The sequence below is a fragment of the Coregonus lavaretus genome, assembly GCF_964263955.1.
Source record: "Coregonus lavaretus genome assembly, chromosome: 3".
Lineage (NCBI taxonomy): Eukaryota > Metazoa > Chordata > Actinopteri > Salmoniformes > Salmonidae > Coregonus > Coregonus lavaretus.
Window position 1 is genome coordinate 59058556 of NC_139990.1, and position 25440 is coordinate 59083995.

The 25440-nt window shown below is 42.1% G+C and overlaps 1 protein-coding gene across 1 annotated transcript in view; it reads right to left on the reverse strand.

Annotated features, from left to right (window-relative positions):
• The window catches only part of LOC311119627 (zinc finger protein ZFPM2-like), a gene marked incomplete at its 5' end in the record, with an annotated part of 126649 nt that overhangs the window by 97830 nt on the left and 3379 nt on the right, over nucleotides 1–25440 (reverse strand). Inside the window, 1 exon segment of the mRNA XM_084157765.1 lies at nucleotides 3806–3964. Coding sequence (XP_084013891.1) covers nucleotides 3806–3964 — 159 coding nt within the window.

Sequence of the window (25440 nt, forward strand, 5' to 3'; positions counted from 1 at the left end):
TCAGTCAAGAGCTTTTCGTCATCAGTAAATAGGTGTGAATCTCTCTCTCTCTCTCTCTCTCACACACACACACACACACACACACACACGAACACCTACACACAGAGCAGCTTGTGCCAACACTGTGTTAAACTTCACAGACATCCCCCATCCCCTTCCCACTCATATTTCCACAACAATAAAAAGGGGTACAAGAACAAGGTGAAATTTCACAATTTCAGTAAAAGTGATGCCGCTCTGGAAATAAAATGGCATCCTTCTCACAATTATAGCTCTGGGTGTGACAACAGAGTATAAATCAGGTGTGAGGAGTGTCTTCCTGTCTCTGCATTCATTTCACTAGCAGGCCTCCATAAATGGGAAGTGGACCGTGCACAGGAAGTTGTTTTAGGAGAGATTATTTAATTGCCAAGGAAACTCCAAGGTTGTTTCTGCAGGGGTGTGGAAGGTTGGTGTGTGTGTGGTGGAGGGGTGTGGTTTGTCCAGAGTGCTCATGGGTAGAACCCCTCTCTCTAATTGAATGTTGATTCACATGCTCTCCTCTCACAGAGCTTCCCTGTTCTATTCTAGCTGGCTACTTCATTCCACACCAATGTATGTAGTTTCAGAGCCATTATGATGTGTGGTGTCACTGACAGACAAGAGCCTCTCAATAATTTCATGGTAGATGAGTAGGCATGGGTAGAACTGAAGAGTGATACACTCTCCAAATAGTTTCAGGTGTCCACAAAGTGGAACGATTACACAGTTTACAGAAACACAGATTACATAAATGACATTCTGAATAAGAATGTGGATAAGGGACAGGGATTCTGGGAAAGAATAGACTCATTCTTTGTTAAAACATTGGACGATGCAACAACAACAAAAATGTATCACGTATGCTGCCAAACAGACACAAAACCTGACTTAATAAGACTCAAGTACTCCAAGCAGTTGCTAAAAGACAAGGTGACAACATAGTATGGTGTGTTGGCGTATCTTCACTACACAACACATACAGAACTGGCAAATGTCCCCCTCGCAAAACAGGTTTCTGACCTCAAGGGTCTTTTCCTGGTTAAAATAAGTAAATAAAAGGAGCAGGACAGGAACAGAAGAATGAACAGGTTCCAGAGTCAACCAACCATGGCCCTATGAATTGGGTGAAGAGTCTTAGTCACGACCAAGTCAAGTCAAGCTGGGGCGTCAAGGTGCTCCCACCAGTTATCTGAAGGAGGCCCTGCCTTTTCTGCAAGGGTAAGGCAGACGGGTAAGATTTGGTGGCATTCAACTTCTTGACCTTTGCGCCTTTAAGCGGCTTTGCTACTTCACCGCACTCCGATCAAAGTTAATAAGTGCTTCATATGTTAATGAAAATTGGTCCTCCTCTTTGTGTTCCCACAGCTTTTTAATACCTATTATAGGCTCCAACTTTTAATGGAGGTTTTAGGTCCCTGTGACAAGCCCATTTCGCAGAGTGACTACACAGATACAAGGCTAAGCTAAGACCACAAAGTCCCACAGTGTGGCTCAGTGGAGAACCCTTCCTTCACAGGGGAGACCGTATTCTCCGAGAGAGAGGCGAGAGGGAAGACAAGATAAAGGCCATGGGATGAGTGGCTGCTTTAAAACCTACGTTCAACTCCGCACCGGACTAATTACACCACAGCCATCACATTTCAGAGGGTTTAGTTAATCAAGGGGCCCTTTTTTTTCTCCTATAGTTGAGGAATAACACACTTAAACCGTTTAATGCTGGTCCAGGATTGCGTCCTGTTTAATTCGCAGGCACTTTCAACATAAGTGGGGTAAATTTAAGCCACTCAGACATAGGTTTAAATGAGGTTTAAAGAGATCTCATTGAGCAATGAAACATGGCTGGGAAATGGCTATACCTGATGATTGTGCAGAACTTGCAACGAGGAAAGAAAAGAAACTTGGATAGGACATCACTTGGGTTTTAAGAGGAAGTGGGAGACTTAGCTAAGCTTAGATAGTGAAAGTAAAAAAAAAATCTGACTGGTAAAGCTTGTACATGACAAGGGAAATATTATTTATGTATCTCGAAAAGGAACAGTTGGCACTTCGGACAACTCTTAGTTTTACTTTATTCCAAAACATCAGAAAGTGAAAGGAGATTTGAGGCACACACACTCATACTTGGTCTTATCCAAGACAATGGAGCTATCAAATTGTTTCTCCAGGGCTCTTTGAAGACTTGTACAATCACATTTTAAATTGTAATATTCCTTGGGCTACTTTCACATACTGTAGTGTTCAATTTATACTAGAGCTAATAGGTCTGTGAATCACAATCTATTCAGTGGTTCTCCTGTTGCTGTGTATAACTCTCACAATATACAGTTATACCAGAGGCATAGGGGAGGTTTTGCTGTTAATTCCAATTTCGGAACGTTTTCAAATATGTTATTTTTTTTTTAGAACAAAGGTACACTGTTATTGATATGATTATTGAGGGCATAGCCTATGCAAAGCATACAAATATTTCTTTTTTGAAGACGTTTTCAAATCCTAAAAGTTTAGAGGTGTGAAAAATAAATAATAATTCAAAACATTTCTTGTTGAAGGAAAAGGAGACGTGAGACATTCAAAGTATTGGTTTTTCATTAAAAGTCAAATGTATGACATTCATGAGCCAGTGAATCTGGGGACACCTGGGGGACTAAAACTGGGGGTATGGGGAGGTGTGTGTGTGTCTGTGTGTCTGTGTGTGTATATGTGGGCATGTATGCACCTCTGTGTATGTGTGTGACAGCTCTGTCATCTTCACACTGTAACCTGGAGCAGGACGTAAATTAACTCCTGTGATGGCAGGGTGTGACCAAAATGAAACAAAAATACAGCAGCAATCTAATTGAATTGGAGTTCAAAGAGTAGTTAATGGGTTTGACTGCGCTAGGCGTTTTGTGGCTGATAGTCCTCCCAGCAGTAGCAGGTGTAAGCTGGGAGTGTTCAGACTGTTCAGAGTACTGTACTGGCTCAAAGGTAGGGAAGTGACACGCTAGCTCACTACTCTCCAGTGGGCATGGAGGGCCTTCATAGGAGCATCACAAAGCCACAGAGATAGAGAGACAGAAAGAGAGATACATAGAGGAAGAGAGACAGCGACAGAGAGAGAGATACATACATAGAGGGAGAGAGGGAGAGATGGAGACAGAGAGAGAGATACATAGAGAGAGAGAGAGAGAGAGAGAGAGAGAGAGAGAGAGATACATAGAGGGAGAGAGACAGAGAGAGAGAGAGAGAGAGAGAGAGAGAGAGATACATAGAGGGAGAGAGACAGAGAGAGAGAGAGAGAGAGAGAGAGAGAGAGAGAGAGAGAGAGAGAGAGAGAGAGAGAGAGAGAGAGAGCGAGAGAGAGAGGAGGGAGAGATCCAGATCAATCCGCTGCTCTAAGGTACATTGTGTGAATCAGATATAAAAAAGGACAGTTCAACAGTGAACACAGAGATGCAGGAGCATTTCTCACATTGTTACATATGTACTGCCAGAATGCCCTGCCTGTGTCTACATTTGGTTCTGTGTACCATGCCGTTCAAAGAGTTGGAACATCTTATCAGTGACATGACTGGGGAGTCAACCATTTTGGTCTACAAAAGTCCACTGCAGGGCTCTTAGACACCACTGCTCCTGTAACTACCATGTTAATAGTACAGTATGTATACAGTTAAAGTATGTATACTGTAAGTATTAGGGACAATTATTGAAAAGTGGGACCATTTGTTGATTCCATGTATTTCAGTGTCTATGACTGCCATGTGGGAATTATTAAAACAAGGAGAACTAGGAGAATCCAGGTCACCTTTGTTGCAGAAGTACTCCATGTCTTCACAGCTCATGTTTTCTGACTCAAACTCTGCTGAGAAGTTCTCCTCTGTCGAGAACTCATCTTTGGCCATGAGCTCGTTCTCCTCTGACACACACTCCTCCTCTTCCCCCAGGGCGCCATCCTCTAGGGGACCTGGACATACACGCACGCACGCACACACACACACACACACACACACACACACACACACACACACACACACACACACACACACACACACACACACACACACACACACACACACACACACACACACACACACACACACACACACACACATACACAGTTAACAGTTATTTGGTATATACTGTAAGTTTAGACATACTGTATAAGACAAGATGGACCCAAGCCAAAACTGAATGTTATTTTCCAATTAAACACATAATTTCTCCATCTAAACTAGGCATTGAAGAAGTGCATTGTGGATGTATTGCACCTGAAAGCAACTTGCCTTGTAAAACAAATTACCGGTACCGACTGAACAAAACCTCTGAGAGAGAGAAAGAAAAATAAGTTCCTCTGTGACTTTTCACACGAGCGTCAGCATCGGAGGTGGAAAGAAAAGACTTGTATTAATTTGTTAGCCTTATCAGAAGGTACAATGTTGATTTCCCATTTACAATTCATGCCCCCAGGTAATACACCAGTGCAATCGTAAAGGAGACATTTTTCTGTGTGATTAATTTTCCCCCCCTCTGTGCAATATTATTTCTTTAAATCTAAATGATTTCAGAGTTTTCGCTTGTAGCTGTACATCTCTTCTGGTATTTGCATATTACTATTTTGCTTCAATAAATTGGTGCTGATGGAATTACAGTACTGCAGCCTGAATTGTATTAGTTCAGAAAACATTTCGCCCTGCATCTGAATGCTATTAAAATAATGCATCTTGCACACCTCTCCTCCTCCCCCCAAAATATCTATAATGTCCCAAGGAAATTAGAATAGCAAAAAATGACTGAATTTATTTAACTTTAAGGTTAGTTTGCATTTGAAAAATACACTCTTGCCAGTCCCACTGAAACCTGCATCATTCTCCTAACTTTTTCTCTCCCCCTTTTTTCTGTGTCTGCATGTTTAAACAGAGTGAATAATCATATCAAACGTGGCGTTGTCAGTGGCTGGTAGATACAAACGTTCATCTCTTTCTGTCTGTCACACTTGAGCTACACTGCAGCCTCTCTATCAGGTGCCATATTGGAGGCTCTGACAGACAGAAAGCTACATACGTATACTACACTGATATCCTCTCTGCACCTTCCTATGTGTTTGTTCCATTGTAGCGGGGAGAAGAGCTCCTCATCTTTTAATAAAGCAATAATTTATGTTAAAAAACTGGTGTGCCTCTCCTGTTTCCCTTTATTCCCGTGCGGAGCTTCATAAAAGACCCCCTGATCTCCACAAACTGCTTGCTCTTTTCATTAGGTTTCTAAATGACTCCTTTGTAGCAGGCTACATCTGCAGGAGCCCTGGACATAAAACGAATTAGCACACACATCTCTAATAGACGCACTGTGGAGGGGAGAGAGAGAGAGAAAGAGAGAGACAGAGAGAGAGAGACAGAGACAGAGAGAGAGAGAGAGAGAGAGAGAGAGAGAGAGAGAGAGAGAGAGAGAGAGAGAGAGAGAGAGCGAGAGAGAGAGGCTGTAAATTAGGATACAGTTTTATGATCTTATCTGATGCCTTCTACTGATTCCACCAAGAGTGGAGGAGAGTGAAGCATGAATGGAGTCAATGAGTCTTCTCCACCATCGCTTCAGATGATATTGAGAGATTCATATCTCCACTATCAAGGGGAGATTGCATGACTGGAGTTAAACCCGTCTGCCTAGGCAATTGAGGACGGTGCGACTGAAGAGGAAAATACCTCTCTATTCACTGTCTGTATACGTTTACATTCATTACACAGCTGAAAAGGGGATGCGTGTGTACAACTAAAATATTCTACCTCATTGCAGGGCAAATGAAACACCACTATTTGGCCTTACAAAATAGATCTGTAGTTCAATAATAAGAGATGAGAGATTTTCATGGCCAATAAGAAAAGAGATGGGAAAGATGAGATAAGATGGAGTCTGCTATTATGGTCCTCTTGTGTTCTCTACTCTAGCAACACAAGTTGTGATGACCAAATAAACTAAAACATTTTACCAATACAGATGTTTCATGAAACATCAGTATTATTGCATATTGTAAAATAAAATGGTATCCAAACATAGTCCGACACATGAAAGGAGTTTGGATGGCTACTTCTTGGGGTCTGCGTAGATTACCAAAGTTTGAATGCTTCCCTCACATGTTTAGTTTATTATACAGTATTCATTGCATGGAGAGACCTGAAATTATTTCAGAGACAGCAATGATAAGAATAATGACTTTCTAAATGACTAGCACTGCACTCCTAACTCATTTTCTGATAGTGGCATCCCCAGCTATATTTAGTTGTGTACTGTTTAAAATCCTGCCACATTCCCTATGTGACCCACTATATGGATGTTGTTGGTGCGTTTCTATCAGTGATGTATATAAACCCTGGATTGCAGATGCTATGTATTGGCCAATGCGAGGGTTTGAAGCCACCGGTCGGCCATATTGGCACTCCCCAGAAGACGCAGTCCTACATAGGAATGAATGGAATTCTACAGTATTTCAATTCAATGTTTCAAGGACAAAATGACATGTATTTAAGTATTTTTTTGTTGTAGAGGGGACATTAACATTATAACTTTAAAAAAAATTAGCTATACTTCAAGAAAAATGTTTACGTATATATATTTATTTATTAACTCACATAATATAATTTTAAAGTATGCATTAATGTGTCTGTAATAGAATAAACATGGCAAAAACAAATGTTAACATTACTAAATACATTTCTATAGTTTCCACAATATTTTTGACAATTGGTGGGAGAGTGCAAAGATGGAGGCGCAGTGGATTCAAATCAGCGCATACTGTTAGTCATCTAGTGTATATATAAATCATTGGTTTCTATAGGTGCTGGGGAACAGGCCAAAGGAATGTGTGATCCTCTACCTTCTCATCAGCCCTCCTCTAGAGTTCAGTAGGACACTGACACCGTCCACCCACTAACAACCTTCCTCTTCGCAACACTAAACAACAACATCACAAATAATGCTCTTCCTTCTTTTTTGGAAAGCTTATTATTTTCAGTATTGACCCAGACAAACACCCTATTCCCATCGAAACCTTAAGTAGCACTGCCATACCTGTATCCAACAAACCTGCATGATTGCTACAGTGGTCAGGTATTTCTGTGTCCGCTCCAGCCCTGCCAGCCACTGACCATCAGCCCTGACTGTATCACCCCTATTCATCTAGGTATGAATGCTTTTCAGCCAAATGAGGAAACTTCAGCCCAGTTCAAATACTAACGCAGTCAAGCAGCCAATGCTAATAGTGCTGAGCTGAATGCAGACCAACTGTGATCACAGTGCTTCTTTTGTTCAAGCCATGGCCTCTGTGTGATAGAAATCAACTGAGCCCAATGGAGCCCTAGACTGATATGGTAATACCCTGTGGAGTCTAAATAAACCATGGGCTAATACTCTGACCATAGGCTACTGTATGATGAACATAATATTCATGAGTCAAGCACCTGGGAGCAGAGGTAGCTAGCTAAACGCTCAAATCCTCAATACAGACTATCAGTCGATTTGTTTTCTCCACAGCGTGCGTCAATGAACTCAACGGAAGAAAGGAAAACACAACATACTTCCACAAACATTTCAAAATAAATTGAGCTCTAAACAAATATCTTAGGCTTGTATGAGTGACTGCTTATTTCATGGCTTGCTTTTTCCAGCCCATCTGCTTGTGGTTGGGCTGTGATAGCGATACCACCCATTATCAGCCGTCTCCACAGTGTGATGTCCGGATCACAAACCAGGCCTTCTCTATAGCCTCCTAATTAGAAGTCAGGTAATTGAATCTGACGGAACAATGCAGCAGATCTCTAGAAGCATGGAAATAATTTTTCTCCCACCTATACAGTTTTTCATCAGAAGGTCCATTGAAAATGGGTCCAAGCTGGCCTGGGGATAAAACATAGCACCTGAGAGAGACTAAACATGAATGCATAATGCCAGCCTAAAACCCAATAGGGCCGCTCAGCTCAACCCCTGCCAACTTCCACTGTGACTGGCCCTTTGTGCCAATGCTGATACTGTGCCTTTAGACTTCCAGGTTAACTAATGCACACACCATATGCGCAGACACACACACAAACACACATGCAGGCAGACGCATGCACACACACAACACACCACACCCCCCACACACACACACACACACACGGTAGGCCACTAACTTATGCAGGGGAAATATAGACGTTGTCTCAAGTTACTAAGCTACTGGGTTCTTCACGTATAACTACTGTACACCCCTACCACCAGACACACAGAGATATACACACATAGCTGTTACCCACACAGCTTGAGAAAATAAACAAATTCACTCTATCTGATCTGAGAACCAGAATAAGTATTTTGTCTGGTCCTGTGCAGTTTCCTAGTGTGGTAGTAAGCCTGAGAGGGAGGGCGGGAGAGAGGGAGAGGAAAAGAGAGAGGGGAGAGAGAGAGAGAGAGAGAGAGAGAGAGAGAGAGAGAGAGAGAGAGAGAGAGAGAGAGAGAGAGAGAGAGAGAGAGAGAGAGAGAGAGAGAGAGAGAGAAAGCGAGAGAGGAAGAGAGAAAAAGAGCAAGCGAGAGAGAAAGAGAGAACGAGAGAGAAAGAGAGAACGAGAGAGAGAGTGAGTGAGACACAGAGAGAGAGAGAGAGAGAGAGAGAGAGAGAGAGCAAGAGAGAGAGAGAGAGAGAGATACATAGAGGGAGAGAGACAGAGAGAAAGAGAGAGAGAGAGAGCAAGAGAGAGAGAGAGAGAGAGAGGAAGACTGGGGGCAACATATTCTCTGATGGTCTCTCTTCTCCTATAATGACCTTTGGGAAGCAGAGGGCTCTGGCAGCTTAGGAGAAGGCCAGCTGTATGTGTTACAGGGCTGCTCTCTCGCATTTAATCTTGATCACCGTAATAAAATAGATACATCATTTACGCAATTCTTAATGGCTTAATGTGTAACAGCAACCCTCAAAGGGATTCTTCATCTTCAAGTACTTGATAGCATAAAATCTAATAAAAGAGAACCGCCTGTTCTAACTCTGTGATCAGACTAAATGTGTGCAGCTAATGTTGCAACACCATGCAGTCAAAAGTAAATGACCATCTGTATATTTTACTGGGTCTGTGTGTGAATTCATTTTTATTTGCGTATACAGAACGGTTGGAGGAGTGGTGGAACAGTGGAGATTGATGTGTTCTCAGAGCCGCTGTCTGTGACTGACAATAAGCAATGCTATTGTTTAACTTTCCGGTTGCTAAGCAATGTAATTTTGGTGATTAGAAATGGCGGCGTTCCTAAATTCAAGCACTTACAATCAACAGTCAACAAACTCACCACCAATACTTGTTTGGGAATTGCAGTGAAAAGAGGGAGGAGGTGGGGGTGGGATTAATCTGAGGCTGGCTGACAACACACACACTCACACACAGACATCACTATGTGAGGCTGCCGGATGGCTCCACTGAAGACATGGCAGTGCTTCTGTTGTCAGTCATGCAATGACATTTCTAAATGGCTCTCAAAGTTTACGACTCACAGTTTGAGATGGAATCATTGATACGGCAGAGAGAGAGAGAGAGAGAGAGAGAGAGGAGAGAGAGAGAGAGAGAGAGAGAGAGAGAGAGAGAGAGAGAGAGAGAGAGAGAGAGAGAGAGAGAGATGAGAGAGAGAGAGAGAGAGAGAGAGAGAGAGAGAGAGACAGAGACAAGAGAGAAAGAGAAGAGAGAGAGAGAGAGAGAGAGAGAGAGAGAGAGAGAGAGAGAGAGAGAGAGAGAGAGAGAGGAGAGAGAGAGAGAGAGAGAGAGAGAGAGAGAGAGAGAGAGAGACAGACAGACTCGTTGGCTATGACTGTCTGAGCTATGGTCTTCTATCTGCTGATTCCTCATGGTAGTGGGAAGAGTGTTAACCAAGTCCAAACAGGATTTGGATGGTGTTTGCTGAGTTGCTAAGTTGCATATTGTTCATCTCACTATTAAAGGGAAATAGCACATTATTATTTCTTCATCCAATGAATTGGAATTGGAATTGCATGAAAACATACTGGCATTTGACTATCCCATTACAATCCTGGAGGTACCTCAGAGCAGGCCTGGGGCCTTTGGCAGACGTCAGCTTCTCTGTGGAGCTAGCTGCCTGGGTTTATTTTGCTTTACTCAGACACCCAACTGACGACTGACTGCTCTTCCCACTAAGGTCACAGGGTTGTCCTCTATAGCCTAAATGATATGCACCAATAAAAGGAAAAGGGTTCAAAGAAACTCAAGGGTTAGCTAGCCAACATTAGCTTATTTTTACAGCCACACACAAGCCATTATTTTCTCTGTGGCCTGATCATACTAAAGTACAAATTCTGAAAAATCTACATAACTAAAAGGATGTGTGATACACACTTAAACTTAGTCTCCATAGAAAATGCAACCATTCCAGATTATGCCATAACACTGCATGTGGCATGTAAAGACCCAGTTCCAGTAACAGGTTAAATATTTAATGTAATTACTGGTTTATAAACATATTTATAATAATTACTTGTAGTTCTTCACTGGAACATTCCCTTGTATAACTATAAGCATATTTTTCACTTGAACAATCAAGCCATTGACTCAGCCTTCTCCTGGGTGCTATCATGGTTAAGTGGGGGCATCCATCTTCAGCCACTGGCTCATCAGGAGGACAGTGGTACTGTACGTCATGTCTACAGCAGACTCACCTCATATTGTTCATACGTCTATCCTCACTTACTAAAGAGTCATCATTTAATAAATGTAGGAGAAACACCATTCAATAACGGTAAGAAATGTCATTTGTTCTAACTGCTAGATGACCTATGCCTAACCTTTGTAAGAGTGCTACTTTATTTCTATAATATAATCATATTTTCTCTGTGTCTCTGCTTACTCACGAGTCTGGAAGTACATTATCCAATGACTGTAGGCAATACCATACAGTATAGTATACTCTAACTGCCACATAACCTGTGTCTCTAACCTTAGAAGTGAAATGGTAAACGTCTGTGTGCTGTATACATTGAGTGTACAAAACATTATGAACACCTGCTCTTTCCATGACAGAGACTGACCAGGTGAATCCAAGTGAAAGCTATGATCCCTTATTGATGTCACTTGTCAAATCCACTTCAATCAGTTTAGATGAAGGGGAGGAGACAGGTTAAAGAGGGATTTTTAAGCCTTGAGACAACTGAGACATGGATTGTGTATGTGTGCCATTCAGAGGGTGAATGAGCAAGACGAAAGATTGAAGTGCCTTTGAACGGGGTATGGTAGTAGGTGCCAGGCGCACCCGTTTGTGTCAAGAACAGCAAAGCTGTTGGATTTTTCACGATCAACAGTTTCCCGGGTGTATCAAGAATGGTCCACCACCCAAAGGACATCCAGCCAACTTGACACAACTGTGGGAAGCATTGGAGTCAATATGGGCCAGCATCCCTGTGGAATGCTTTCGACACCTTGTAGAGTCGGTAGATGTTAGGTGGATGTTTCTAATGTTTGGCAATGTATGTCACAGCTCTGTGCCCACCAAGAGTTCAACTGCTTTTGCAACAATCAGCTTCCAGTCATGAAAAAATATTTGTAACAAATTTAATGGGGGAGCATTCAGAAAGAAAAAAATGATTAGTGTATCAAATAATGTAGATAAAACAATATTTTCCCATCAAGGAATTTCTATGAAATGGATATATCTAAGATGTCAATTTCATTTCAGCACTAAAGGAAGAGGAGGGGTTGCTTTTGCAATAATTTCTTCATTAATTCAATTCTAATTTGCCTCTGGTTCCTATTTCTACTATTGATAGTTCCACTTCTTAATACCGCGGATAAGGGAAAAAAAACATTGCTCCAACTCAGTGGAGACTGAGCCTCAGATAGGATCTAAATATTAACAACGCCAAAAGAAGTGTGAAGTCTGATGAACATTTCAAAAGAACAATTCTTTATGGATCAGCTAAATCTTTTCCACTTTTTAATTAAAAGTAAAGAAAATAGAAGTTAATTATCCTGTAAAGATTAGCTGGTGGGCATCTTTCTGTAAATTAGTTCTAATTAAAAGGAAATTGTCAAATGACATTCAAAGTACTGTCCTTTAAAACAGAGAGGGAGACCAGGTTTTTTTTTCTTCCTAATTCTTGATCTAGCTGCATGTGAAGAAGCTGCTTCTAGCTGCCGGAAGATTGGGATGCGCTCTCTCTCTCTCTCTCTCTCTCTCTCAGCCTCTGCCTGTCTCTACTCCTGGGTTACAGGGCTGTAGCAGTACTCTGAGGAATATGGCTGCTGCAAGGGACCAACTGACTGGCTAAGTGTTACGGATAATAATATATGATTGCACTTATGGTCTGCCTGATCCATCTTTTGGTTGGGTTAGCATAACACAGACAGCATAGCACAGACACAATCAGATTCCTTATTGACTTTGAGCTGACTGCTGTTCCAGGACGAAGTTAGCAGATTTCATGTTAATTTCATCATCTATTGTTTGATTTCACATGGCTCATTTCTGTCCATTGTACTGACTCAAACAGAACAGTTCCCTGACAGAAGAACCCAACCCATCTGCTCCTACTAACGATCCTCTCATCTCATCTCATCTCCTCTCCTCTCCTGGCCTGAGGGACTGACTGAGGTAGGTTTACACCAATAACCTCCAGAGATGTCAAAACCTACAGTGGAACGTCCTGATCACCGTTACTATGTTACTGCGTTAATACCTAGCTGATAGCTTTAGCAGTGCAGGTACAGTGATAATGGGGCTGCTGACAATGTGTTATAGAACTACTGACAAGTTCCTTATTTTGATTCACATAGCAGCCTACTGTGGTGTCTGAAGAGAGGCACAAATGATACAGTAATAATGACAGCAGCACCATTGAGACATTGTACAGAAGCTATAATAAAACCAGTATGTGTTTTTTAAATATCCAATTGCCACTCTAAAATAAGACAATTAGAGATTCAAACAATCAAACAAGAGGAAAATGCTTTACAATGAATAGACAGACAAACAGACAGACAGACAGACAGACAGTGTATGTGTGGAGATGTGTGCAGTAGAGTAGAGTGGAGTCTCAGCCTCCTCTCCTCTCATCTCCTCCACAGGGATTGAGTGTTCTCACAGTAAATGGAAGTGGCACAGCTCTGACCTTTGAGCTGAGCCCAGTGGAGTGAAGGCTCTGTCAAAATATTCCTTCAGAAATGACAATCCACCACACTAGTCTGGAGGCTTGACATGGCAGGGAAGTGGAGAGCCATAACCTGCTGATCCTGACATTACAAATGAGAGGATTATCATGACAACACCACTGCTGCTACAGTCACAGACAACACACCGCCCTCAAGATATTCTGCCATTTTATTCAGTCTAGAATGTCTCAAATCTGATAATGCCAATATGTCATAAATGAAAAATATTACAAAACGAAATGTTTGTGTAACGCAAAAGATAATGTATTATGATTGTTAATGGTTATTTGTATAACTGTTTAATTATTATTATTATTATTATCATTATTATTATTAATAATTGTATTATTAATAGTATTATTACTTCATTAACAATGTACTACAATAAAACCAAGAACCATTCCCTCCTTCAAATCCAGAGAATATCCCTGTTGAAAAGACCACCACAATATCACAGCCTCCGTTTTCCAAAATGCCTCCGTATTACAACCAAATTACTAGGTCTCTGTGAGGAAGCTGGTGAGGAACAAAGACAGGCAGTCATAATTATATCTTGGCGTGTATAGCATGTCAATGGGCAACTTCGTTCTGGAGGGCATTCCCCTGGGCCCTCAGGCTTCAAAATCATGTCCAAATTATGTGGTGCTCTATAGCAGCACGCTGCCATGATTATCATATTTATCGGAAGTGCATTATGACAACAGTGATGTTTACACCTGTCTCTCCCAGAAGCTCAAGGTTGGTCTCTCTAATTTAGCAAATCTATAATATGCATATGAGTTTGTTGGCAGGGATTTAAATTAGGTCAGATATGGAATACATCAATAGCAACCCCATATGTGCTCCTTCTTCTTCTCTTCTTTTTTTCTCTCTCTCTTCTTTGCTCAGAAGCTTGGCGATGAAGCAGCCTGGCGACTGCAGAAGTGTGATATGTGCAAATCACATTTGCAGATGAGCTTGAAACTCGCTTTTAATATTCAGATATCAGCCATCCCGCACTGCAAGCCCACTAAGACTCGATCCGGGGGGGGGGGGGGGGGAGCAAGATCCCCAAGTCATTAAGGGAATCGTTATAGCCCGGTTTACATTTAACATATTTCACATGAAAATGTACAACCAAGTAAAAACATCACCAGTTATCAGGCGATAACAATGCAAATTGTCAAAAGCGCATGAAGATTCTGTCAAAATCCAAAGTCGTCTCTCAGGTCTTTCTTATGTCTGGGTTTAACATCCCCAGCTTATTGCTGCTTTGATTTCCTTCTCCTTTTTTTTCTCTGAGAAGTCACATGTCTGTTGAGTCTGACTCTGTGAAAGGTATGTTTGCCACGAGATGCGAGTACACGTGTCTCTATAGCCTGCCAACTGCTCATCAAACACAGCTCTGGGAGGGAAGCTTGGCTGTGGTTTAGGAGGACATCCAAACAGTAATGCAGTGCCACTGGACAAATCAGACTAGCATCCAGCATCCTGTTTACCTGTTTGGTTCAAAACGAACGGCAACAAGAGACCGACCGTTCACCACCAACTGTTCATGAACCAACCGCCTTCTGTAGCCTACAACAGCAGCCCTCAACAACAATAACAACAACGCCACCCAAAGGCTCATCATTTTCTCTGCTCGCCTCACACCCATCCTCTTCCTTCGCCATATATCCTCTCTGACACCCGTTTTGTTAAACGCTTGTAGCCCAAACTTTTTCATTGGATGACAGAGAATGTTGCCCCCTGCAATTTCCCCCTACCTCCCTCATTTCCCCGTGTCTTAGCCCCTGCGCCAGATTTGTCTCTGTGCCATTTTAATTACAGCAAGGCAATCTTTATGGTGGTATTCTGCGAGAACACCAATCTGCAGAAAAGGTGATAAGTAGAACTGCCACCCAGCTTTGGTATCAGTAATAAACAGACACTTAATTGAATAATTTGACCCAAGTGGCTGATCCTCCGAAATAGCATGTTGAAAAAATTATTTGGAATATTAAGACAGTTGAAATGTTTTGCATGACACCTGCAGTACAAAAACATCAGTCTCTTTGGCTGGTTGCCCGCGACTCTCCAATGTGGGCTATGGTGTTGAGGAAGGAGATAAGTAAGCTGCTGGTATCCTGGAAGGGTTGAGACATGTGAGGGAGATGGAGGAGCAGTGTGCCTACCTACTGAATCTGGTTCTGGGTCCAACAACAGCCTCATGGCACTGCCCCCAGCCAGGTTCTCTCCTCTCCTCCTCCGCAACGTCTTAAAGACAATGTCTCCCAGTCGCTTCCTGTTTAAGGATAGCGGTTACAGAATGATGACACAGATTCAACACTGCAGCAGGTTTGTAGAAGGCTGTCTTCTCGATAAAAAAAGAAAAACCTCTCTACAGTTCAACGCTGATTTGACTGGTAGCATCATTTTGCTGGGAGACTATTTACAGATGCAGCAGAGTTATCAATCGAACAGACACACAATCCGGGTCCAATGTCACTTCTACTCATTATGATAATAGTTAATACATGCAAATGAAAACATTCCGGCAATTTGATTTCTTTGAAGATAGTTTGCATATTGTCTTGGCCATAATGATGGAACACTTTCTCTCCCTCAGCTTCAATTTATGCAAGGCTAGTTAGTTCATTTTTATCAGGTCCCAGTTCATTTCTAGGGCTACTGGAATGAGTTCTCCCCCTCACTATTTAACTCATTAGGATTCAGGTACCATAAGCAGATTTTTCACGCTATTGGTGTTTTTCTTAATTAAGAAACAAATGAATTCTCTCCAGCAAAATATATGGAACAACGGGATAGGGTGCCAGGGGCCAGATGCAGCGCGGCTTAATTAGAAGTCACTCTATTGTCTGAGGTTTTTTAATGAACCTCCAATCTAAATGGATATCAAAAAAGCTTCTAGCAGAAAAAAAATACCATCCATTTAAAATAATACGAAAATAAAAGATAATGAAAGAGAAGATATGTACTGGCAGCACCGGGCTCACACCTACAGTTCAGGGAACATGGTGCACTTGTCACCTCTGGATGAGGCCCGTTTAAATGTCTCGATCCCTCCGCTCCTCTTTGCTCTGTTCTGCTCCACAGCCCCTCCAGCTATGTCTAGTATTGTGCCAAGCCTACACAGCAACACCTGTTTCAACTTCTCATCAAAGGTATAGGTTCCATTAGCCTGTGGATAGTTATCAACTAACTACTTCTGAAAATAAAAACAGAGGATGTTGTTGCTTCCTGTGAGGGTAAAGTTGTAGAGTCACTGGTTGGGATGTTTGTTATTACACCATGTTCACAACTAATTTTTACATTCACAGCTGCTAGGCTGAGTCACTTCCTCTCTCCTCAAGGGCCTGGATTCAACCAAACCTACACTGGAGGACCGGCAGCCTAGAAAGAAAATGTGTAGTGATAATGCATGTGAACAACCTGTAACTAATAGCACATTATTAACACAACATTTGCCCATTGAAACAAAACAGAACTCATTTTGATTTTAATTGAACAATTTTCTCCCCCAAAAATGTATACACAGGAACTGTATTTCTCCACAGTGGGAAGAAGTGTCCCGCGAAACACATTCTGAATTCTAGAATACTAGAGTCCTTGAATATTCTGATTTAGAATAGAACAGAGGAAGGCAAGTGTTAATCTTCTAAGCTGTTTAAAAACCCAAACAGAACCCATAATATCCATATTCATAATATAACATGACGTCAGATTACAAAAATACAGTGGCTTGCAAAAGTATTCACCCCCCTTGGCATTTTTCCTATTTTGTTGCCTTACAACCTGGAATTAAAATGGATTTTTTTGGGATTTGTATCATTATTATTTGATTTACACAACATGCCTACCACTTTGAAGATGCAAAATATTTTTTTGTGTGAAACAAACAAGAAATAAGACAAAAAAACAGAAAACTTGAGCGTGCATAACTATTCACCCTCCCAAAAGTCAATACTTTGTAGAGCCACCTTTTGCAGCAATTACAGCTACAAGTCTCTTGAGGTATGTCTCTATAAGCTTGGCACATCTAGCCACTGGGATTTTTACCCTTTCTTCAAGGCAAAACTGCTCCAGCTTCTTCAAGTTTGATGGGTTCCGCTGGTGTACAGCAATCTTTAAGTCATACCACAGATTCTCAATTGGATTGAGGTCTGGGCTTTGACTAGGCTATTCCAAGACATTTAAATGTTTCCCCTTAAACCACTCGAGTGTTGCTTTAGCAGTATGCTTAGGGTCATTGTCCTGCTGGAAGGTGAACCTCTGTCCCAGTCTCAAATTTCTGGAAGACTGAAACAGGTTTCCCTCAAGAATTGCCCTGTATTTAGCGTCATCCATCATTCCTTCAATTCTGACCAGTTTCCCAGTCCCTGCCGATGAAAAACATCCCCACAGCATGATGCTGCCACCACCATGCTTCACTGTGGGATGGTGTTCTCGGGTGATGAGAGGTGTTGGGTTTGCGCCAGATATAGCGTTTTCCTTGATGGCCAAAAAGCTCAATTTAAGTCTCTTCTGACCAGAGTGCCTTCTTCCATATGTTTGGGGAGTCTCCCACATGCCTTTTGGCGAACATCAAACGTGTTTGCTTATTTTTTTTCTTTAAGCAATGGCTTTTTTTCTGGCCAGTCTTCCGTAAAGGCCAGCTCTGTAGAGTGTACGGCTTAAAGTGGTCCTATGGACAGATACTCCAATCTCCGCTGTGGAGATTTGCAGCTCCTTCAGGGTTATCTTTGGTGCCTCTCTGATTAATACCCTCCTTGCCTGGTCCTTGAGTTTTGGTAGGCGGCCCTCTCTTGGCAGGTTTGTTGTGGTGCCATATTCTTTACATTTTTTAATAATGGATTTAATGGTGCTCCGTGGGATGTTCAAAGTTTTGGATATTTTTTTATAACCCAACCCTGATCTGTACTTCTCCACAACTTTGTCCCTGACCTGTTTGGAGAGCTCCTTGGTCTTCATGGTGCCGCTTGCTTGGTGGTGCCCCTTGCTTAGTGGTGTTGCAGACTCTGGGGCCTTTCAGAACAGGTGTATATATACACTGAGATCATTTGACAGATCATGTGACACTTAGATTGCACACAGGTGGACTTTATTTAACTAATTATGTGACTTCTGAAGGTAATTGGTTGCACCGGATCTTATTTAGGGGCTTCATAGCAAAGGGGGTGAATACATATGCACGCACCACTTTTCCGTTATTTATTTTTTTAATTTCACTTCACCAATTTGGACTATTTTGTGTATGTTCATTACATGAAATTCAAATAAAAATCCATTTAAATTACAGGTCGTAATGCAACAAAATAGAAAAAACGCCAAGGGGGATGAATACTGTTGTGGTCCTCTGTAGCTCAGCTGGTAGAGCACGGTGCTTGTAACGCCTAGGTAGTGGGTTCGATCCCCAGGACCACCCATACACACAAAAAAAATGTATGCACGCATGACTGTAAGTCGCTTTGGATAAAAGCGTCTGCTAAATGGCATATTATATTATAATACTTTTGCAAGGCACTGTAACTGCGATATTGGGGAGTAACCTCAGAAAAACCCTTCATTGAGCGATATCGTCATCCATCGCGGCGGATAGACGTGCAGCCATCACCAAGGTGAAAGGGAATGTACAAGTTAAATGAAAGAATTCATGATGTGTGGTGGCTCTTTTACTCCCTGGCTGTTTCCCCTCTTGGCAGGGGCCAAATAGAGAATGTTAAATGAGGCAATTGTGTCCCGAAGGCAAAAAGAGAGAGAGAAAAAAAACGTGTGCCTGTGTGCTCCTAGCCTGAGGACTATTCTCCTGCTGATGAGGTAGAGGCATGGTGTGCAACCCAAATGTATCCCTATATACTGTAGTGCACTACTTTTGACCAGGTCTCTGGTCAAAAGCAGTGCACTATTTAGGGAATAGTGTACCAATTGGGCCGTAGTCATACAGGGACCCAGCAGATCCCTACACCACCAGGCCAACTTCCTCTGGGACCAGACCCTAGTCCACCTCCCTGACACATCATGATGATGCACAGACCCACACATGATTATATTCATATCATATCAACATGCACATTACAAAGTCACATCCTGGAAAAACTGGCCATATTCATAATATACACAAAGACTTTATCGAAACAAACTAGCCTACCGCTATGTTATCTACAATACAGTTTTTAATGAACTGTGCACCAAGATAAATGTGGATGATATAGGGATATACCAAAATCTATCAATTTACTTTACTTATTCAATATGCCAAATAATATATTTGAATGTTTATAGTGTCATGATTAAGAGAAGTGTCAGGATGTTTATAGAGAAGGGTCTGTAAACATTCTATTGTGTGTCTGACTTGGCATCCTATTCCCTACATAGTGGGAAGGATGGCATTTCGGACACAGCCTATGTCTGTAGCAGTAGGAAACGTATCCCGCAGCAGCAGCAGTCCCCTACTGTCAGACAGCTATACAGACATACTCTGTGGTGACATGCTGACACTCAGATAATCAAAGCTTTGTTTGGGTCTTAAAAGGACGTACTTGAACAACAGCTGGACTAGAGGCCATAGCTATCCTATAATGGCCTTTGGAGAATGATCAATATTCAAATCTTAACATCTCTGTTGTGATTAGAATGCAGCTCTCTTTTTTTCTCCCCTCCCGAAACAACAAGAAAAAAAGCTTAAATCGATGATCTTAGAGTCTAAACTAGATTCCTAAGCAGTTTGCCACTCTCGGCAGCAAGATAAGATAAACTCTCTTTGACCTAAGAGATGAAGTTGCCATGACGATCAGGGAGTCCACTTTCTCTATTGATGTTATGCTGATGTAACAACAAATGGAACCAGATCCGGCTCTTGATAGCGGTGATTAATTAATACACATATTGATCCGTACTAGCTAGAGACAAGGCTATTAACTCAAACGGCTGAAAGTCAATTGTTACCTGGGGCTCAAAAGGCATCATTGATATCAAATCTAAATAAACTGAGGAACAAATTATTAGGATTTGTTGGGGCACAATTACCTATTCTTCTATTTATATTTACAACAGCATGCAAATGAAAAGGGACCTAAAATAGAAATTATTTGAAAGTGACTGAGCCATCTACAGTGGGGGAAAAAAGTATTTAGTCAGCCTCCATGCAGATCTCCTCTAGAGCAGTGATGTTTTGGGGCTGTCGCTGGGCAACACGGACTTTCAACTCCCTCCAAAGATTTTCTATGGGGTTGAGATCTGGAGACTGGCTAGGCCACTCCAGAACCTTGAAACGCTTCTTACGAAGCCACTCCTTCGTTGCCCGGGCGGTGTGTTTGGGATCATTGTCATGCTGAAAGACCCAGCCACGTTTCATCTTCAATGCCCTTGCTGATGGAAGGAGGTTTTCACTCAAAATCTCACGATACATGGCCCCATTCATTCTTTCCTTTACACGGATCAGTCGTCCTGGTCCCTTTGCAGAAAAACTGCCCCAAAGCATGATGTTTCCACCCCCATGCTTCACAGTAGGTATGGTGTTCTTTGGATGCAACTCAGCATTCTTTGTCCTCCAAACACGACGAGTTGAGTTTTTACCAAAAAGTTCTATTTTGGTTTCATCTGACCATATGACATTCTCCCAATCCTCTTCTGGATCATCCAAATGCACTCTAGCAAACTTCAGACGGGCCTGGACATGTACTGGCTTAAGCAGGGGGACACGTCTTGCACTGCAGGATTTGAGTCCCTGGCGGCGTAGTGTGTTACTGATGGTAGGCTTTGTTACTTTGGTCCCAGCTCTCTGCAGGTCATTCACTAGGTCCCCCTGTGTGGTTCTGGGATTTTTGCTCACCGTTCTTGTGATCATTTTGACCCCACGGGGTGAGATCTTGCGTGGAGCCCCAGATCGAGGGAGATTATCAGTGGTCTTGTATGTCTTCCATTTCCTAATAATTGCTCCCACAGTTGATTTCTTCAAACCAAGCTGCTTACCTATTGCAGATTCAGTCTTCCCAGCCTGGTGCAGGTCTACAATTTTGTTTCTGGTGTCCTTTGACAGCTCTTTGGTCTTGGCCATAGTGGAGTTTGGAGTGTGACTGTTTGAGGTTGTGGACAGGTGTCTTTTATAATGATAACAAGTTCAAACAGGTGCCATTAATACAGTTAACGAGTGGAGGACAGAGGAGCCTCTTAAAGAAGAAGTTATAGCTCTGTGAGAGCCAGAAATCTTGCTTGTTTGTAGGTGACCAAATACTTATTTTCCACCATAATTTGCAAATAAATTCATTAAAAATCCTACAATGTGATTTTCTGAAGAAAAAAAATCTCAATTTGTCTGTCATAGTTGACGTGTACCTATGATGAAAATTACAGGCCTCTCTAATCTTTTTAAGTGTGAGAACTTGCACAATTGGTGGCTGACTAAATACTTTTTTTCCCCACTGTATGTAGCCAGAAGAGTAGCCCTAAAACTGTTCAACATTGTTGTGATCAGATCCTGAAAAACAACTATAGGACAACGATCCATGTTGAATAATCCATTGACAACTATGAAAGATGACTTGCAACAGTGAATAGTCACTGGAATAATGGTGGTGGAATTACAGGAAAGTGGAAAACAAAGAGGAAACAGTGCCAGGAAATGACCTCCACCTTTTGAAACCAGCGACCCAGCGACCAATGCCCACATCTCACTGTGCTGTTCAAGCTGCACTGCAGCACCACTGTAACACTATAACACACACACACACACACACACTCACACACACTCACACACACACACTCACCAGCCATGCCAACTTCAGCTCAGCCACCACTTCAGCTGGCAGTGTTTTCAACAAAGGAAACACACATCACATCCACACTCTACATTCCGTTTCATAGTTAGTAATGTTATATCAGAAATGTGGCCTATAAAACTGCTGCTTAATGTCAATGTGACATTCAATCGCAACAACAATACTTGAACGTATAAATGTTAAATGAAATAGCCAGAAATCATGTGAAGACTGGAGACAGCATGCTATTTGCATATATTGGGGGTGCAACATCAGTACTTGAGAAAGAGAGTGAAGGCGAACCGGGATCCTTCAGCTAAAACGACGAGGCAGCAACACTACACAAGCTGTTATTGGCAGGGAACAGATGTTTGAGGGAAAGTTGGCATTCAACAACCATTCTTCATATGACAGAAATCTATGAGGAGCACAAGAGAGGCAGCCTGATTGTCAGGCGAATGAAAAAGAAACCCTTAAATATGAGAGGCTGGCATCCAAACACAGATATGATGATTCCCCCCCCCCCCCCCCCCCCCCGAAACATCAGACTGCTTGAGTTGGTTTACAAGTTGATTCAGCTGTGACAAAAAGGTCAAATAGAAGACAACACTTCTAGTAGGCAGATGACCTTTCATGACAGAGCACAAGGCTAAAGTTGACCACAATCACCAGTCTCACACACACTCACGTACGGAAAACACACACACTCAAACACATACACCTTACACACTCACACACACGTATGCATGCACAGACAAGCACACACACACACACACTCACTCATTCTCTCACACACACACACACACACACATAATGTTGGCAACCAATTCAGTAAACACTCCCCTTATCCCATACAAACCACTGTAAGTTGCCTCTGATAAATACTGCTCAACGATATAAATGTATAAATGTCACCTGATATGATCAACTGTATGCTGATGTAACATCAAGTCTTTCTAAGCAGTCAAAAAGATCTACACCCTTAAATATAATCTAGTAGTAATCCTTCTAGAATGAACATATACATACTCATCACAGTCTAGTGGCATTTCTGTGCTGGACTCAACTGAATGATTTAACAGCAGAGAGGAGCAGTCCTGTATCTGGTAAAGGGCTAGCTAACGCTACAACAGGAATTCATGAAGTCACAGGCAGCACCATGTACTGTAGTGAATACAACAGTTAGGCCAAGGAAGAGTACTAAGTCAATTTAATAAGCACATCTGACATCGGATGTCTTACGCACGGCCCTCTCAACACCCCTCCAATAGGATTTCTCCATAAACAACACTGGGGGAAGAGGCTCCCACATCATCTTGGCTCATCTACACGCCACCAAACTTTGGGAGCAATTGTACAGAAAAATTACTCTGAGGGGAGCCGGTTTCCATTCAGCTCTGTTCATATCTCTGCCTTCCTATTAAGAATCAAAATGTACCCCTCAGTGGGAGGAGAGGTATGGACACACCACACCATAATACTAGGAGCCACAGAGAGGTAAGAGGGGGAGGGAGGGAGCCTTGAAGGAATTCACACATCATATTCTCCTCTAATCACAATCCGCTGAGCATGAGCCATATTTCCATCATTTCAGTCAAATTTAGCTGACCTGCTTTGGAGCGGCTAGCTGGCAATCTGGGCAATTTATTGGCATATTGGCACGGGGTGATAAGGCTAGAAACAACAGCAGCTAGCAGCTAGCAGCTGGCCAACAGAGATGGGCTGATAACATTGATATGTGCTCCCATACAAAACACCTCCTCCACTATCTCCTCTTTCTATCAAACTCTTACTCCAATAAAAGTGTATGGGTTTTTATCCCTTTCTTGAGAGAGGAAGAGAGGAGAGGAGGGGGGATACAGGGACGACCTAGAAATATAGAAAAAAAATAATCAGATGTAACGTTTCAGAGGAAAAAAACAAGGGGGAAATACATAATTTATCACAGTATTATCGGGATATCCAGGCAGCCTAATCAAGGAGCACTGAGTGACTATTTTTTGCCTTATCATCCAAAGTGGTGGAAATGGAGAGGGAATTATCAGCCGGCTGCAGATTGCTGGGTTGGAATTTTAATGGTAATAATCGGGTTTCTGATGGTATATCTTCCCTTCTTATCTTTTCCATTATCTGTCCTTATCTCCCCAGTCATCGGAGCAAATTAATGGTGCTCTTTCAGCTTCGCCTTTTTATCACCGCTCAGAGAGCACCCAAGGGGAAAGAATAAGCAAAATATTAAAATACTGCATAAATCACAATTTTAGATAACGGCCCAATGTATGCAGGATGGGGGGAAAACTGCGCCCAACAACCTTTTTGTCCTTTAGAATGACTGTCTGCACTGACTTTCTGTGCAGTGCCTGGTTCCTGGTCCTCCGGCCTTTCCTTAGCTCCTAGTTCCAGGGGTAGGAGGACACATCGAGGCTTCCCCTGACCTTTCTGTTTCTAACGAGGGCTCTAGTTCTTTCAACACTGTATCCTCACTACTCACCCCTCATTAACAACCTCTTACACATGACATAGTAATTCAGACACGCCTGGGTCACAGTGGATATGAGGACGCTCATATCAAGGCTGTATTCTCTTTGCCTCACAACAAAATTCAGAGGCATCCTCCTTGTGATTGGTTCTTACACAAGTGGGTTTAGCACATCATGCTAGGCTATAGTATACAGGTTTGTGCGTATTCCTCATAGATCAGCAGTGCTTTCTCTGCTCAAAAGAATCATGAATAGAAACACATGCATACCAATTACACTGTAATTATACCGAGCAGCAAAAGTTAATTTATTTATTATTATTAAATTACAACAAATACAATCTCAATAGTTCGGTCTACATCAACAGGGTCTTGGAGCGTTTGCATTTTATAAGTGTTCTTTGAAAATATATTTATAGATACTGAAAAATATATTCAGACTTTCAACTTCTTAACTTGTCTAAAATGCTAAAATGTCCAAAAATAGTCCAAATTGGTGAAGTGAAATGAAAAAAATTCAAAAAACGAAATAACGGAAAAGTGGTGCATGCATATGTATTCACCCCCTTTGCGATGAAGCCCGTAAATAAGACATGGTGCAACCAATTACCTTCAGAAGTCACATAATTAGTTAAATAAAGTCCACCTGTGTGCAATCTAAGTGTCACATGATCTCAGTATATATACACCTGTTCTGAAAGGCCCCAGAGTCTGCAACACCACTAAGCAAGGGGCACCACCAAGCAAGCGGCACCATGAAGACCAATAAGCTCTCCAAACAGGTCAGGGACAAAGTTGTGGAGAGGTACAGATCAGGGTTGGGTTATAAAAAAATATCAGAAACTTTGAACATCCCACGGAGCACCATTAAATCCATTATTAAAAAATTGAAAGAATATGGCACCACAACAAACCTGCCAATAGAGGGCCGCCCACCAAAACTCACGGACCAGGCAAGGAGGGCATTAATCAGAGAGGCAACAAAGACACCAAAGATAACCCTGAAGGAGCTGCAAAGCTCCACAGTGGAGATTGGAGTATCTGTCCATAGGACCCCTTTAAG